The sequence below is a fragment of the Eublepharis macularius genome, chromosome 13 (genome assembly GCF_028583425.1).
Source record: "Eublepharis macularius isolate TG4126 chromosome 13, MPM_Emac_v1.0, whole genome shotgun sequence".
In the NCBI taxonomy this organism is placed as follows: domain Eukaryota; kingdom Metazoa; phylum Chordata; class Lepidosauria; order Squamata; family Eublepharidae; genus Eublepharis; species Eublepharis macularius.
In genome coordinates this window covers 28,827,207-28,845,522 of record NC_072802.1, presented here as the reverse complement: position 1 = coordinate 28,845,522, position 18,316 = coordinate 28,827,207, and the positions used below count along the sequence as shown (strand labels likewise).

The 18,316-nt window shown below is 43.1% G+C and overlaps 1 protein-coding gene across 1 annotated transcript in view; it reads left to right on the top strand.

Moving 5' to 3' along the window:
• The window catches only part of PCDH11X (protocadherin 11 X-linked), an 871,923-nt gene that overhangs the window by 628,571 nt on the left and 225,036 nt on the right, over nt 1-18,316 (top strand). Inside the window, exon 5 of the mRNA XM_054996791.1 lies at nt 3,134-3,332. Coding sequence (XP_054852766.1) covers nt 3,134-3,332 — 199 coding nt within the window. The remainder of the gene's footprint in view (nt 1-3,133; nt 3,333-18,316) is intronic.

Genomic DNA, 18,316 nt, shown 5'->3' with positions numbered 1-18,316 from the left:
GAATAGCTTAAAGTACCCTTTCTGTAAGAGTCAGCAACAACTGGATCTGTTTTAGGGCCAAACCAGTGGAAATTGTCATGTCTGTGTACAGCCATGCCAGGGTTGTATGTTTGTTATATTGCTTGTACTACAATATGCTGAATCTATACTGCATTATTACTAAATTGATGTGTAACTCTCTCTGATCATTTGTAACCATATTGCAGACATTATTCCTTAGGACCCAGAAAGGGTCTCTCCTGTTATCTTAGAGAAATATGCGTGTCTTGGCTAGCTGTGACCTTGATGTGTCTAGATTAGAGATGGGCACTAACAGCAACATGAACTTTAAAAAAGCCACAAACAGCCCAATCTGCTGTTCGTGAACAAGCTGTTCATGAGGCCCCATTCTAAATGAACAGGTGGTCGTTGCAAGCCTCGTTCGTTGCTGTTTGTCAAGCCAGACAATCTGGCACCTGCAATCAATTCCTTGGCAACAGGAGGCAGGGACTACCTGAACTCTGCCTGAACTCCTGACGTGCCCTGGAAACCCCAATCTAAGCCCAATTTAGCTTGATAGGCAGATCTTCCTTTCAAGTGTGGAGCTCCAAATTTGTTACAAGGAAGCAAAGAGCAGCGGGGAGGGAGGCTCCCAGCTCTGGTTTTGCAGACAGTGAGGGAGAGACAGTTGCTGTTGGCATTTTGAGAGAGAGACAGGGAGAGTGCATTGGAGCTTGAATTTTCTGTGTGTGTGAAGAAATCTCTTTGCTGTCATTCCATTGCCACCCTAGTCGGAATGAAGAGGCAGGCACCAAGTTGGATCTAAGGGCCACTTTATTAACTATATACATTAACCAAAAAACACACAGCGGCAAGGGCCTAAAGCGGTACAGATCAGGACACGGGATCCCTCCTGGACCTCCGCCCTGACCTATCTGGGCGAGCCCCGAAGCCCCGGGTGCGACCCACTGGATGGCACGGACCCGGCCAGCCAGGCAACGTGGTCACCCCCCTCTTGAGCTCCTAACACCTCAGCCGTATAGCAGTGAGGGAAGGACTCGCCAGCTGGGGTTCCCAAAGGCAGCCTGCCCTGGACTGGCAGCCGTCAAAGCAGTACCAGCCCCTCAGGCAGGCCCCTCTTCCCACTAAATGGGGGAAGCGCCAAGGGTGCTCACTGGCCCGCGCCCTATCTAACCCAAAAACTGCCAGCACACCTAACTAGCACCACCCTAAGCCAAATCCTCAATCCCACACATTGGTGCAAGGTAGGCGAAAAAAACCCTGTCCACAAGTGCCAATTAGGGAAAGGAGGAAAAAATTCATACCTGACTCTGAACACAGCAGCCGGCTAATCCCGCACCAATATAGGGAGAGGAGGGTGGGCCGAGCAACGAACTGCGACTGAGGCTGGGTCAGGGCGGAGCAGCCTCTAAGGCTCACGCTCCGCCCCGCCCAGCCAGGCGAACACAGGAAGGAGGGCGGGGGAGGTGTTGCCTTCCTCCTTCCAGGGCGGCAATAACGGCCCCCAGCTCCACAGCCTGCTTGCAAGCTGGGTAAGTGCCGCATTATCTCTTCTCTGAACATTTCTGTGTGGACTCTCGTTTGGCTCCTCTGGCATTTTGCCTCCCAATATGATTTTAAAAAAATAATAATTTGTTGTTTGTTATAAAATTGCACGTGCATTCAGCTAACTGAATGCTGCAGTTGTACACTGTTTTTTGATTTTGTGTGTGCAACCATGTGGATTTCTGTGGCATGGAAGAGATGAGATGCTCAAAACATTGGCTTCTAAAATAATCTGCCACTGCCCAGATTGCACAGCCTAGGAAGTTCTGTGAATTCTACATTGCACTGAGTTGAAGTCTGCTGCTTAAATAAATGCATATTAAATAATCAATTCAGAGGCAGTAAAGTAAGAGGAGTGAAAAAATACATTGGGCGAGTTTTGATGTATTGCGAGTGACAGCGAGTGGACAGATCAAATGCCCTGCTGTGTCATTGTGTTTAAATTGTCTTGTCATTTCTGTAACCTTGTTAATCTTGGTTAAACTTTTTTAATTGATAGCCCAATACTGAATTATTTTAGTGTCCTTCTTATTTTTTTTCTTTTAGTTGGCAGAATAAAACAGCAAAATGAGAGAAGTGCACAAAAAATCTTTATCAATTTCTGATTTATTGATTGTGCTGGTTTCTTTGATTGTTGTATTTTTTTTAATCTAATTATATTAAGGATGCTGCATGTTTCTTCAGGCCAGTCAGGAGAATGTAGGTAATATCTTAAATGCATTAAAAGTTAGATGAATCTGAGCTTACCCTATTTCTAGGCTTTTAATAGAATACTGTGTTCCCTTCCTTCAATTATATTCCTTTTATTCTATACAATCTTTTATTCTGAGACTTTAGGAGCAAAACAGAATAAGGAGATTCTGCTCCCCATGAACAGAAAAAATAATTTCAGTCTCAGTAAGTGGTTCAAAGCCCAGTATCAATGTATAGGGAACAATCAGAATTTCCCCTAAAGCACAAAGTATACCTCATTTGGATGCTTACTGTGCAATACTAACCAGAGTTATACTCCTCTAAGTCCCCTGAAGTAGATAGCTTTGGAAGAGTGTGACTGTTTACGACTGCAATGCAAATGTATCATTTCCCTAAATAAGGAATTGGGTGAAAATGGATTGAAAGGAAAGATGCAGTGAATAAAGCATGAAAATTGTATGTGCCTATCATGTATAAAAGCAAAACTTTCCTATGTAGCTTAAGTAACACACTGTGCCTTACACACACAAAAAAACTCTGCTTTAAACTAAGGGCCAAGCTACACATGACGAATGACACTTGAACGGCAAGTGTATTTCTCCCTGTTCACTTGCCCTCCACTCAATCCACTTGCCATTCAAGTGTCATTCGTCATGTGTAGCTTGGCCCTAAGTGAGATTACTTGTCTATTTAGGACAGTATTGTCTACTCTGGCTGAGGACAAGATTTCCTATTTGAGGCCCATCAACTAGAGATGTCAGAGTCTGAACCCAGGACCTTATATAGACAAAGCAAGTGCTCTTCCTCAAACCATGATCCATCCTCGTATTTCTTAATTTGAACATATTAGGCAATTACTTGCTAAAAGTATGCAATTTTCTTTTCTTCTCTGCAGTCACAGCGCCGAGTCACGTTTCATCTACCAGACGGCTCTCAGGAAAGCTGCAGTGACAGTGGGCTAGGAGACCACGAGCCCAGCAGCACCGCAAGTACATCACATCCTTTACCGCTTGGCTTCCCACAAGAGGAGTACTATGAACAGACATCGCCTAACAGTCGGACAGAAGGAGATGGAAATTCAGACCCAGAGTCCAGTAAGTTGTTTGCATTCATTCATATCTGGTTCAGAAATGATATTAAGCCAAAGTGTGTATCCCTCAAGTCTGGAAAAACGGGATGTTAAGCGGATGAAAATAATTTATTTTACTACACCTGCTAGAGCAAAACGGGATGACTGATCATTCCGCCCATAGATTAATTGTGTCTGTGTATGTATGTATATGTGGCCACTGTAATACTTTGTGTTCAACATTAGTTTGATCTTCAGATGATGGGCCCAAATGCAGATTATTTCTTTGGCCTGAAAAGTCCCTGCTCTTGGGATGGATGGGACACTTAGTGTTTATTTTCACACTGAATTTTAACCTGTTTCCTCAGCTCCCCAAACCAGACTTTATGAGAAACTCTGATACATTAGTGCAACTTCAAAAAAGCATGCTTTCCATTTTACTGAAGGTCCTAAGTCAACTTTAAAGCTTCCCCCCAAAACCTCATATGCCATCATTTTCTTGGGTTGCTAAATACCAAGTACTGAATGCATTCACAAAACCAGTAGATCTTTAGGACATACTTCCATATTTGGTTTAGAATTTGATAAGTGTTAAGCAATACCAACCCTCAGGAGTTTCTGCTTTGATTTTATGATTCCTTATTCAATAGAAAGGAAAACTGACAATCCACATGACAGGGCAAACAAAAAGAAATAGAAATCCTCAAAAGAAATGTTATAGAAATATGGAATGCAATTCAGAAAACAATGCTAAAGCATAATAAAGACATATTGTTTATAATCGTTTAAGCAGTGTTATTGCAGAAGTCGTCTTTGAGCTCTGCATTTATATTGGCAAAAAGGGGAGAGCACAAATTTCTCCAACTGTTTTGCACGCTGTAGCAATTTCCCTTTTTAAAAGTTGCAGATGAATAGTTGCTGGATTAGTTAAACTTTGAAATGGGCTCCACTTTTATTATACAATTGTCTAGACTATGGTTGTTTTTACAAGAATAATGGAATGCTCCTTGTTCTTTCATATGAGAGCTAACTCAGAAGTCTTTATATATGTGAACTGCATACATGATTCAGCGATGATTCTAAAGCTTTAATCCTTAGAGCTTGAAAGTCACTTTTTCTAACCAGTAATTCTAGTTTACTGGGTCCTACTCTGGTGAGGGCCATAATGTATATAATGTAAAATTACAAGTCCAATATATCATGAAAACTAGATGGAACCTCCACGTTTAAAGGCAGTGTACCCCAGAAGAAGGGAGCAAACAATAGAGATACTTAGAAGCATCTGACTTCTATGGGAAACAAATGATGGATTTTACATGATTTTTACATGATGCTTATATAAGTTATATATATACTTATATAAATGAAGCATGTGATATTTATATTTCACGTGCTTAACCTTGGGGAACAGTGTTGTCACAGTTAGTACTCTCTGTGATTTGAAACCACAAAGTTGTGTTTGTGATGGAAGCTGTTTGGTATCAGTTCTTATAAAGTTGCTCATATAAAAACATACAGTTGTGTGCAGCTGAAACTTAAAATCTAAGGATGATTGGTTGATCTTTATGAACACCTCTTTAAGATATCTTTTAAAAAATATTCCTGGAGGACAAAAATGCATCCCATTTAAAGCTTCTACAATGTCAGTTTGATCCTAATAATATCCACTCTGACAAGAGAATGCTGTTGATGCATCTCACTACACCAGAGCTGAACAGGCAATAGATATTTGGGGGGGCTGTGAAAAGTTTACAGGGAGTTTAGATTCACCTATTTTTCTTAGAGGACTAATTATCTGACAGCTCAGGTTGAAATCCAATACCAAGAATAATTAGTGCTTTGCAGTGTGAAGATGCATCCCCCACCTAATGTGATTTCGACTTCACTAGCTCTACTTTGACATGTATAATTGATGCTGAATCCCATGATGTTGGCAGTTTGTAGAGAATAATCACATCTGGATTCCTTTAGCTGTGCATTTGACGTAGATCTTTAGACTACTCAACTTTTAAATGGAAAACACCCAGAGTATTCAAAGTGTAGATCAATCTCTACCATATACATGCATTCTTTTGGAGAGACAAGGGGCTTTACAAGAAGCAAAATCTTACAGGTAGATTTGGCAGATGTCTTTATGAGGGTCAAGAATTCTATTGTCGCAAGGCATTGATTCCAATATAATGGCAAACCATGGTTTGCTGCTCTGTGTACAAACCTGGGGAGACTGTAGTCTTACTGGTTCTCTGTCCCCCTTTCAACTCCCCTGATGTATGGTTAACTTAAGGATTTTAAGGTTTGTTGTAGACATATATATTGTTTCCGGATTATGTACAAAAGATAGGCAGGTTGAGGGGTGCAGATCAAAGACTTCCGTAAGCTGAGTGCAATGGCCCTTACATCTGAATTAATCCACTATGGCAGCCTTTTGCAATTTCCCCAAGATAATTTTTCCCACCACACAGTTGACTCATTTGCATTGACAACTAGACTTGCACATGCATTCCAGAAGAGTCCAATCTGAGTACTACATATAGTAATAATGAAGGCTATCTTTGAGCAATTGTTTTTATGAATTAGAGTCAATGTGTACAAACTTCCCTCTTTATAAACTTCAAACCTCACATATTTGAGGTTGCAGATCAGTGTCCCAAACAGACATCAGCACTTGGCTTATGGCCAGCAATCCGCCCAGCCCTCCCTTTTGTCACAACTTTGGAGTAGAGCAAGCAGTTGGGGCACTGGGCACTGATCTGTTTGGGGAAAACAGGGCCCAAGAGCTCAGTTTCCTTCTTATGGGGATCCCCTTAAGGGGTCTGAGGAGTGTCACATGGCAGGTGCATGCCCAGCTTGGGGGCTGTCAGGTCTGCCTCATTCCCAGGTGGCAGGGGATCCACACAGGGGTGCACACTCAGGGCCAAGCTACACATGACGAATGACACTTGAACGGCAAGTGGATTGAGTGGAGGGCAAGTGAACAGGGAGAAATACACTTGATGTTCAAGTGTCATTCGTCATGTGTAGCTTGGCCCTCACATTCATGTGGTATTCCCCTAATTGTCATCCCATAGTTTCCCCCCCCCCGGGTCTGAGGGGGCATGGCTGTTCATCGGCTTGCAGACGGGTCAGCCGATGCTCAGATCTGTGCTGCATTCATGCCAATGCTCCATGAGCTGTAATTCAACAAAGTTGTGACCTCTTTTAACTCCATCATTGTTGTCTGTATATTTTGTCTCCTCCCCCCCCCCCCTGCAGCTCCCCTCCCCTCCTTGATGCTGGCCTGCAAAATTATAAAAAATAAGTTCAGTTTTAACTAGCAGGTTGGATCCAGCATAAAATTTCTCCTTATGCTAGAGCTCTTGCAGAAGTAGGAATGCAAGAAAAAGACTGTTCTACCTACTTGTGCCAAGTCAAACTCATTGTATCCCCACTTGTATTTCCACTTGCACAAAGCATTGTACATCCAGTTTCTGGATTCTATAACGTATCAGAAGGAAAGCGCTAGGTGTTGCACAATATCTTACACAAATAGAACGGTGCTAACTCTGATTGTGTTTGTGTGGATTGCTGGATCCAAGCCCCTGTGTATGCAATGTGCAGTAATGATTCAGTGACCTACATGGAAAAAACACATATGTACTTGTGTGGATAAATGTCTTCTATATGGAACCAGAATGCAGGAAGGCAGATAATATCCCTTGAAATCAAACACTTTCACTTACCCTTGGTGAGCATGGTATTTTGTAAGCACATAAATAAAATAAATTTTAAAATGTGCTTGTCTTTGTATAGCATAGCATTTGGAAGCATAAAGATTGTGACTACACAAACTTAGAATCCCATTCCTTTTCTTCCAAACTATCATTCAAAGTTGTGTATTTCCTTACTTCTCACCAACTTGTATGTTGCAAGACTGACATTTATCTTGAGAGGCCCTGGAGTGGAATAGCATTTAATTCTAATAAAGCAAGATTTTCGAAATCAAGGAGTAGACATTATCATTGGAGCATATAAGAGTAATAAATCTCTGTTAGGTCAGGACATGTTTCATTTTTGTGTGTCTGCATGCACATGTGTGTCATATCTGTCCATGAGTCCTTCATTTAATATACTGGATTTCCCCATCTTCAAAGCTGTATGCTAATAATTAATTTGCAGAGGGCTTGAGTAATTAATCTTGCCAAGACAGTACAGCTTGATTGATCTTATACCTTTAATCTAATTAGCCTGCACATAGGTGGGAGAGTGTAATAGCTGAACACTTTACTATAAGGCTTTGAGAAAAGTCAACCTTTTTTGACAACCCACTGAGAGCATTCCTGTACATCACTTTTAGGGTAGTCATTAGTTGGATGTTTGAATTAAAAGGTGGGGAAATTGGTGAAGATCAAAAAAAAAAACCAGGGATATGTTGGACAGTCCCATTTTAAATAAGTGTATTCCTTTGTACACTCTTAATAATGCATCATTATAACTTGATAACACATCATTATAACTTGATAACATTATCAAAGGGCACTAGGGGGGTCATAACAGCTAAGGACTAAAATCAAAGCTGTTGCAAATATTTTAGATGTGACCAACTTTCATATCACTGGAAAAGAGTCAAAAAGCAGTTCTGTGATATGAAAAAAAAATGAACTGCATGTTATCACTAAAGAATACTTTACTGTTTGAGACAGTTTCCTGTGTCTTGTCCAGTACATTTAACGCTGATAGTTACAGGTGTGCTTCCTCAGTCCATATCCCATGTCCTCCTCTGATAAGATCTCTTTTCCCCTGGAGATGTGCCTTCAAAGAATAACTAATGAAGTATCCAAACTGTGTGCTCTCTTTTCTTTACTATATTTACTAATCTGTCTGCTAACATGAACTGAATTCAACAACCTTAATGAACCTTCACAAATACTATTCTTGCATTTTTCCGTCTGTTTTTCACAGTTGTGGGTTGGGGAGGGGCACTCTTCAACTTACTCTGATGCTGGCAGATTCCCACTCCCCCGCTCCTGTATTAGAAATTAGCCATACACGGAGGATAGCAGTTTATAATATGCAGAGCAGAGGAATCAAGGATATGCAGGTCATTCAGTTTTTCCCCTCCCAGTCCAGGATGCTGTAAAATTTTCAGGGCCACAAAGCCCTTCATGGGCTCTGATCCTGTGACTGAAGCCTTTTGTCTGTTCACTCTTGCAAGCTTATTAAATGATCACTGCTCATTCTCCCTGGTGGCCCCACACTGTGAAACGATAAGTTTCCTAAATGTGTCAGAACCGCACTGAATTTCAGAAAATTTTCTAAGAGGAATCGGTGTTTGGTTAGATTTCTTTAACAAGATGTTTGCTAGCAGTGGTTGGTGTGAAATTGTGTGTGTGTTTGTGTGTGTGTTTTCTATAGGGTTACCAGTCTCCTTCTGGGAATAGGGGATCCCTCGCTCCCACTTGCTTCCCCCGCCACAACTTACCTGGCTGGTGGGAGGAAAAGGCAGGGGAATGCAGCTCCCAGAGTGCACTCTTGGGCAGCACAGCAAGCTCCCACGTGCTCTAGCAGGCCAATTTGGGACCCAAATGGGCTGAATCGGGCCCACTTGGGGTCGAAATCAGCCCGCTGTGAAGCACAGGGGCACTCCAGGGCCCTACAGCAGTGCTCCCGTGTCCTGCAATGGGCCAATATGGAGCACAGAAGCACTGCCAAGAAAGCCCTGGAGAGCTCCTGCACTTCACAGGAGGGCAATTTTGGCCCCAAATGGGCCCAATTTGGGCCCATACAGGTTGAAATCAGCCCACTGCAGAGCACTTCCAGGGGCAACAAAGGTGAGTGCCAAGTTTTCCACCTCCTGCTGGGAGGATCGGATGACTTGGCAACCCTAGTTAGCTATCATTGTTAACCACCTTAAGTCCTTCATGAGAGAAAGGCAGGCTAAACAAATCATAAATAAGAAAATGCAGTTGATATCCTTTTGCTCTGCTGCTCATTCCAGTTGTAAAAACCACTGGACTGGAAAGTTGTAAAAACTGGGGTAAGGAGGAGGGTCTACTTTGGAGAAGCAGTGGTTTTGAGGAAGGCATCACGGCTCAAGGATTGGGATAACACAGAAAGTCCAAAAGGGCAACAATGGGAAGAGGTATTTCTGAATGAATGGATGGATGCTGAAGGTGTTGATCGAGTTCCATTTATACAGACTGCTTTGAATTTATCTCTGGTATCTTAAATCCAATATGGATTAGGCTGAAAGCTTATCACAGAGAGCAGGCTGCTCTGAGTGAAGTGACTCCTTATCTTGTCAATTCTGTTTGAAAATGACAAGCATATGAAACCTAGTACGTTTGGCCAATAGAAAGCTGATGATGCTAGGTCAGGAATGTCACGAGCATGAATAGCCATCTTCACTGAGAAAGAACGGGGAGCCCTTCTCTTCTCTCCCTTCTTTTGCTTCTGTTTTCTCCTTTTTTAAAAAAATAGGCCAACTACACCATAAAATAAAGTTCATATGACATTTATGTTTCTATTATTTATGAGGCAATGAGGCAATCTTTTTTATGACCTTCTCCCCCTTCCCCCCACCTATTTTAGTTTAAGCTGTTCTTTCTTGCTTATCATTTGAGAATGCAGAAATAGCGTCTTTTAGAGCTGGTTTCTTTTATGTCTTTTCATAATTTAAGAGAATTGGGAGAGAAGGGTAGCTTCCTCTCCTCACACACTTCTTCATGTCCTCAAAAAAGGAAGAAGAAAGTATCATTGTACTCTGATCTTGAAAGAGTAACTGGGAAGCAAATTGCTCATTGAAATCAACGAGGTAATGTCTCCTTATCGCAGCTGGGATCCAAAGAAGCATTCAGTTGCTTTCATGGATCCATGGAGATATCAGACTTTTTTCTCAAACTGTGGTCCACCACCCCTCCTAGGAAACTGTTCTTGAAACTTGTCTGTCACTCAGTTTTAAGTGCCTCCAGGGTCAAGGTCTGATGTCTGCAGACATTGCAGATGTCGACAAACGGTACCTACAGTAAGTCAGCACTACTCCATTAGAATGTGTCACTCCTCACCAACTAGGCTTTCTTTCTCTTGCCACCTTCTTCCCTTCTGGCTCCCTCACTGGCTTTTTGGACAGCTGCTGCCCTGCTATTCAGCCTCCGGAACTGTGGCAGTTACGAGACCTCTTGTCCAAACTCTAAATATGATCCTGGCCAGCCTCCTTTCTTTCAGTGGTTTGCCAGTGATGACACCAACTATAATTGCACATAGGAAGCTGTGTTGGTCTATAGTGAAACACTAGGATGAGTCCAGTGGCACCTAAGGGCCAAGCTACACATGACGAATGACACTTGAATGGCAAGTGGATTGAGTGGAGGGCAAGTGAACAGGGAGAAATACACTTGCCATTCAAGTGTCATTCGTCATGTGTAGCTTGGCCCTAAGAGACTAACAATATTATCCGGGTATAAGCTTTCAAGAGCCAGAGCTCCCTTCTTCAGATACCAGATGGTATTCTTCAGATGGTATCTGAAGAAGGAAGTTTTGACTGTCAAAAACTTTTACCATGAAAATCTTGTTGGTCTCTTTGGACCCAAATCCTGCCATCTTACTATAAATATAGAAGACTTATACAGTGGTCTTCCTTTCCCCTTGAGCTCTCTGGAAACGTATCCAGAGAGCCCAAACAGCCTCAGAATGCCTCTGTGAGGGGAAGAGGGGCTCCCCCCTCCCCCCACAAGCCATTTCCTCATGTCGAAAGAGAGAAGAGGAGGGAAGTTTCCCCCAGTTTTTTTCTGCTCCACTTAGAGCATTACGTGCATGTGGAGCAATAAAAAGGGGAGGGGGGACTCCACCATGCTATTGTGCCATGGGGAAATGGCTTGAGGGAAGAGCCACTCCTCCCCCCAAGGAGGCATTCCAAGGCCTTTTGGGCTCTTCTTTATTTTTTAACAGCCATTTACATTTTAACAGCTGTATAGCTGTGGAAACCCAACTCTTTAAAAACCTGCACGTCTAGAGAGACCGTAAGTTTTCATCTAGCAGAAAGCATGTCAGTCAGCAGCACAAAACATTCCTGCCTCCCTTCCTCCTATTGCAGCCCACTGATCTCTCTCAAATGCTGTTTCTGGGGGGAAAGGGACACTTAGAAATTGTATGGGAGCAAATCAAGGGCAGCAGGAAGGGTGAATGGGCAGAAATTGCACCTTCCGTTCCATTAGTGGAACCCATACTCTGGATCCAACCCAACAAATAGAAATTCTTCCTTTGGCTGCTGTCATTCTATATTGTACGGTAAGCCAGGTTCTGCTAAAGTTAAATTTCTAACTTTCTCTGACCCTCATTTATGATAATCAGACACAATCATCCAATAATAGCAGAACTGCAAAGAAAGATGGGATTTATTTTATCAAAGAGATCCTATGAAATGCTGGCTTACTTTAAGGGTTCATAGATAACTGTTGTAACAGCATAGTCTGAAGCACTGATCCAGCTCTCCATATTACAATATGAGATTTAATGATTTTGCTGGATCACTAAAAATATTGGCTCTGGCATTGCTCATGATATTCTAGATAGTACACCTGTTCTGTATATGTGTATATGTAATTGCTTGGATGTATTACTAATTTTAGGTTTAAAATCCCACTGGAAGCATCCAATCCCTTGTCTAAAGTAGCTCCTTGGATCGCAGCCAAACACAGGGCCCTTGTTAGTAGTGATGTTGCTGAGTTTTGAAAGTAGTATGTGTGTGTTTATAAATAAACAACATTTTAATGATCCAGACCAAAATACTTTTGAAATTCAATTAGGCTAATAAATCAAATTAGATTATCTGAGCGTTCCCCCATCCCCTTCCTTTCTCAAAAAAAGAACTTCCAAAAATAGCAGTTAAGGAGGGTAAAGTCAAAGGTGGCACTAAGGCCAAAAACCCTTATCTTCTGGAAGCACCCAGTGCAAAGAGTCCAGGGAACTACAGTTTTCCAGTCCTCCTGGACACTTCAGAATTCTATGGGGGAGGGGAATGGGCTCTCTGCAGACCTTCTGCTGACCCAGAAGTGACGTTTTCACGAACTGAACAAATTGGTTCACAAACCAGGGCAAGTTCATGAAAGTTCATGGTTCATGAAACGCCATGAACCATGAACCATGAACTGCACAGTGGGCTCTATGGCATTATACCTGGCTGAGGCCCCTCACTTCCCAAACCACACCCTCCCCAGTCTCCACCCTCCCCAGTCTACTTTGAGGTTGGTACCCCTAGGAGAAAGCCAAAGAAGCTACTTGGGCCCCAGTAAGCCAGTTATTTCCATAGAACTACAATAGCTCAGAGATCAGAGTGTGAGCCTTTTCCCAAGGCGCTGAAGTCCACATTTAGCCAGAGGGTCATCTGGACAGCTTCTTTCTAATAATGGGTCAACAGCCAAAGAAATTCTCTGAGCTCAACAGATGAGATTTGTCTCTTATTATACTCAGGCAGTAGTGAAAAATTATTAAACAAGCCCTGAAGGGCACAAAAAAATAACTCCCTTGCTTGACACAAAAGCCCCCCTCCCTTTTTTTTAAAAAAAGAGAACATTATGGGGTTAAAAGTGGAAGGGAGTGGGAGGAATTTAGCAAATGATAAAGGTGTAGGAAAAGAAATAGCTTTGTCTACAGAGCGAGTGAAATAATAGTTCTTGGAGCCTTTTCTTTTAGCATGATGTATAAGGGTCAACCTCCACTTGTTATAGATTTCCTGCAGTGCTGAACGATAAATACATCTTTCTCTGAAACTAATAACAATTTGTTCCTTGTCCCCCCCCCCCCCATCACCCCCAGGGCATCAGCCATTATTTTCAGAGGACCCAGGAGACTAGTTGCCTGATCTCCGTATGGGTATGCAATTTAATCTTGTCCTATACCAATAGCAAGGTGGGCCAAACAGAGTCTTCTTTCAGAACTACAAAAAAACTTGGAACGATCCAGATATGTAACCTGGTGTTTTCTAGAGGGCGGACACCATAGCCACATTTTATTTTTGTTTTCTGAATTAGAATTTGTACCACACACATCATTGTATTACATATTTAATTTTACTTAATTTTAAAATGTCAGATCCTAGATACACATTAACATTCCTCATGATCATGTGGTCATATGTGAGCCAGTCCCTGTTAGGAGCCAATGAGTGTTCCCTTTTACATTTCTTTTACAATGTATTTTGTCATTAGTTATGATTCTTCACTATCTGCTGCTGGTTTTGTAGATTCATTGATCTTGTGTTTTTCATGCACAATTCATAAGGTATATATACCTACGTTAATGCTACTGTCCAAATGACCTTGAAAAATCCATATATTTTCTAGGAAAAATTTGCTATGAGAAAACAAAATGACACGAAACTAAAAAAAATAAGAGATTTGATTTGCACAAGGGAGGGGGTGCAAAATCAAAATGGGGATTTGGGGGTCAAAGCAACAGGAACAAGACAGTCAAAAGCACCCTGGGCTTTGCCTATTGAGAATTTTGGAGGTTTGGGAAAAAATGCTGGAAGGGAGCAAAGAGTCATTGAATGCTGTTCCCAGAGCTTATCCCCTCTCCTTTACTAAGCAAGTTTTATGGGTTTGACTGGTAGCGGGGCAATTATTGGCTCAGCAGTACAGATGTTACTAAGTTCAGCAGCCATTCTGTTTTGTTTCCCTTAACCATTCAGCTGCTAGTGGAATTGAAACTAGGGTTTGACATTCCACTTAACAAAGTGCTATATTCCCCTTAAAAATACCATCTCCACAGGCAAGGTTTTCCTGTTCATCTCTTGGAAGTAAATCCCCTTCAGCAGAGATCCTTGTTCTCCCTGTAATTTCACTTTTGTACACAGAACTAAAGAAGCAGAGATTTGATTTGCACAAGGGAGTTGCAAAATCAAAGTGCCATTGTTTTCAAGATAAGACTGGAACCAGACATTGATGTTGGAAAACCCAAGTGAATTATTATAATGACATAACGTCCAATGATGTGCCAGTCTTGTCTCATTAATTACTTCCTGTTCTCAAGAGGCTTTAGGCTTTCTCCCTATACTCATGGATAAATGCTTGATTATTAACCTCTTTGGGGTGTGGAAAAGAGTACTTGTGCTTCTTTAACTTGGTAGCAAGCCAAAGTCACTGTTCATTTTTATTTATTTATGTTATTTATAAATCCTCCTTTCTCAAAGAAACTCAAGGCAGATTAAACGGCGTGAATTAGTACAGTCAATTTCAAAGACATTTCAATAAACAGAGAAAACACAGGGCAGCTGGTGATTTCGCCCAAGTGCAAGGTGGCCTGCAAAAGGTCACGTTCAGATGAGCAAACTGCTGTGGTGGAACATAGAGAGAGGTGTGGTGTACAAAGGCCATGAAGAGTGTTGTAGCCAACACCTTGAATTGAGCCCAGTAACTGATACAGAGCCAAAGGAGTGACTGCAGATTGACAGTAATATCCATGTTCCTCCCAACTTTTGATAGTAGCCAAGGTGCAGCATTTTGCACTATTTGGAATATCTGAGGGGAGGCCTGTGTACAGTGCATTACAGTAGTCAAATCTTGATATTACCATGGCATGGATCCAGGGGGCCAGATCAGCCGTGTCGAGGTAGAGGGGCACCTTCCAGGCTAGCCTAAGTTTGTGGAAAGCATATTTGCAGCTGCCTTAACTTGCTTTTCTAGCAGTAGCACTGGATCCAGTATAACCCCTAGGCTCTGAGTCTGAGTCTGCAAGGGTCAGACGAACTCCATCAAAAGTGGAGGGAGCATAATGTCCTTCAAGATCTCTGTCTTTCCAACCAGCATCACTCCCATCTTGTCTGGGTTAGTTTCAATTTGTTTGCTTTCAGCTATTTGTCCACAGCCGTCAGTCAGTGACCCACCTCTGCTGCCTTCTGCAGTGATTTGGATAGTGAGATGTAGCGCTGGGTGTCATCTGCAGATTGATGGCATCCAATTCCGCAACTATGAATGAGATCTCCTAAAGGCTTTACATAGAGGCTGAATAACATGGAGGATAAGACTGCACTCTGTGGAACCCTGAAAGATAATTCCCACGCTGAAGACAGCTGGTCTCTGTTGGCAACCCTTTGAGTCCATGCCATCAGAAATGATTTAAACCAGTCCAAGGCACATCCCTTGATACCCACTTCTGCTATCAATTTCTTATGTTGTTGTTCACAAGCATTAAAACCCTATTTTGAAATAATAACTTTTTAAAGGTCTTCAACGAGCTGTCCAGATGAGTTTTCCCTTGGAAGAGAATCCTAGAAGAAAAGCAATACAATGGAAAAAGACCTGCTGCATGTAGGTATCTGCTTTGGCAACTAGACTAGAGGTCTTCATTAAAAGTTAGAGCAGAAGGTTGGCCATGCAGGATAATGTATTACGTTTTCCAAGGGAAATCGATGATTTGCACAACCAAAAACGTCCTTCTATGTCCTTAACCCATCTTGATTGGTCATCTGGGATTTTTTTTAATGTGCCATTGTTGTTGTAATCCCCATGGCTTGGTTTTCAGGTAAATCATTGCATTTGTCTAATCAGCTTCATTTGAAGCAAAGAAATGACTGCTGTGAAGGAAATGACTTTAAGATTTCAATTGTGGAAAGTAGAACAGAAGTCTTGAAAAATTGTCAACTCTTTAATGGGGCAGAGTTGTCTTCTCAGAAATATTCTTGGCATAGGGCTTGAACAGGCAAATCGCAAGCCAGCATGCATCACTTAGAAAATCAAAATTGTAAATGCCATATTTTGTAACATTTGTGTGCCATATTGCTTTAACCACCTGCTTTCCCCCCAGCTCTTGCTTGTCTTTCCCCACCAGTTTTATGATGCCCATCTTCTTCCTCCTCCTGTTCCTTCACATATCTGCCCCCGCCTACCTTTCACTCCCTGTCTACACCTTCACTTGTCCTTGGAATAATCAGTTTTAAGGCATCTCTAAGTACAGCAGTGATTACTTAACTCAAAATAATGCTGTGAAATAATAGATTGCACCTTATTCTGAAAGTGGAATGCATTCTTAAATTGACATAACTGAAGGGAAAGATGGTATGAACTTTGTAGGGAGAAAGCAATTGGCATTCAGACTTCCTCTGTTAACAATGCCAGTTCAAACACCTCATATGCTGGCTTTGATGGTCTGCTTGTAATTGAAAGTGAACAGCATTGCAAGTAGTTTTGCACCTACACAGTGACAGCATGCAGCATGGAAACTGGCTGGGTGGCCATTGCTGGTGCACACTCACAATTTACTGGCTTGCTTGCTTTGTGTAAGCTCCCAGGTCATCCTCATCAGGGGATGCACCATTTAAAATCAGCTAAATGAGAATATTTGCATTATGTTTTTACCTGGGTAGTTAGTGGCATTCATCAGTTGGCATCCTTCTGATGCACTTCAGAACTACAGCTCCCATGTGGCAGTGCGAGAAAAGGTAAATTCAATTTAACATGAACACACTCTGCTATTGGAGTCAGGACAGGAAACAGAATATGCAATGTTGGAACTATAGGAAAAATGCAATACAGCTTTCCCCCTTCATTTCTCAAGGATCAGGGGAATCAAAGAAACATTTATTTATTATTTTTAATAACCTTTTAATTTTAATTTAAACTCCCTTTTTTCACTGAGATTCAAGGTGGCTTACGTTGTATAAAACAAAGATGAGGGATTGGAAAGTTAGTATGGGAATTTACATGTTCCAAACCTTTTCAATTCCAATTTGAATGTTAAAAAAATAACTGAACATTTTTCAAACCAATTTTGAATTGTTCCCCCTACTCCAAAAAAACAACAACTAAGAGCCAAAACACACGTTAAGAACTACACGTGGTTGCGCACGTGTCCGCGCTCCCGTCTGTTTCGGCCCGCCCGTGGCTGTTTCAGAATTTCGGCGCGTGTCCTGCCCGCACCAGACCTGTGATTGTGTGTCCGCGTCTGCACGTGCCCCTCCTGACGACCAGCGAGTTCCCAGAACAGAGCGGCTATTTTTACCATCCCGGGGGCTGTGGACCTCTCAATGACTGCTAGATGGCGCTATTGCCTGCAGCTTGCGAGCGAGCAGGTGACGCGCAATGGACTGGTCCGGGGGCCTCCAACGCGGGCCTCAAAAGATTGGATGACTGTTTGGCTTCGTGTCAGAGATGGCCCCCCTGGCTCCCCCCCGCACTCCGGGATCTTGCCCGGCTGCCTGAGGGCTTCGAAGCGGGGCGGGGGGCCCTGTCCGTTGGTTGGTGCTTGTCCACTGGGGGAGGGCATGCCTTTGACAAACACAGGCAAACACAGACATGTCTTCACTTGGGGAGGGGGGAACATGTTTGTGAGAAACACACACGGGACTGTCCGAAATCCCAGGGCCCGCCCAGGGCTTGGGGGGAGTGCACGGGCGAGGTCTAAGACATGTCTGTCAAAAAAAATTTTCTTGCCAAAAATCCAGGGGCGCACTGCCCCTGGTGCCTCCGGGTGGACCCCATCACGGCTGCGTCTGGTTTTCCGTTCAGAGGCCCCAGGAATTAGGGGGGGCTTGATCAGCTCTTGACCTGCCGCATTGACCCGGTCGGTGTCTCCGATTCCCGCTTTTTCGGCTACGACCAACCAGCTTTCGGCCTCCGCGTGGTGCAACGCAATTGGCTGTGCAGTTGGTTTGCCCGCGCAAACCCCCGCAAACTCGTGAGGCTTCCCCTGCCGACCAGACGTGCCTCCGCCATCGTCGCAAAGCATGGCGGAGTGGGTGCCAAGCAACTGGCGTGAGGAGTGGGCGGAGCAGGCGGCCGCGGCCATGGAGGAAAAGGGGCTGACGGAGCACGAGCGGGAGGCGGCGGAGGAGACCATGGTGCCGTTCCGCCTGGAGTCGCTGTTCCCTGACCGTGTCGATCTCGCCCACACGGTCCGCAGGAACTTGACCGCTGTTGTGGAGGACATCGAGGTCGACATGGTGGAGAAGGAGTTTCTGGGCGAGCGACCACGAAGTAAGTCTTGTCAAGAAACGAGTGGGCGGCGGCCCCCGGAAGCTGTTCCTCGATGGGTGCAGTG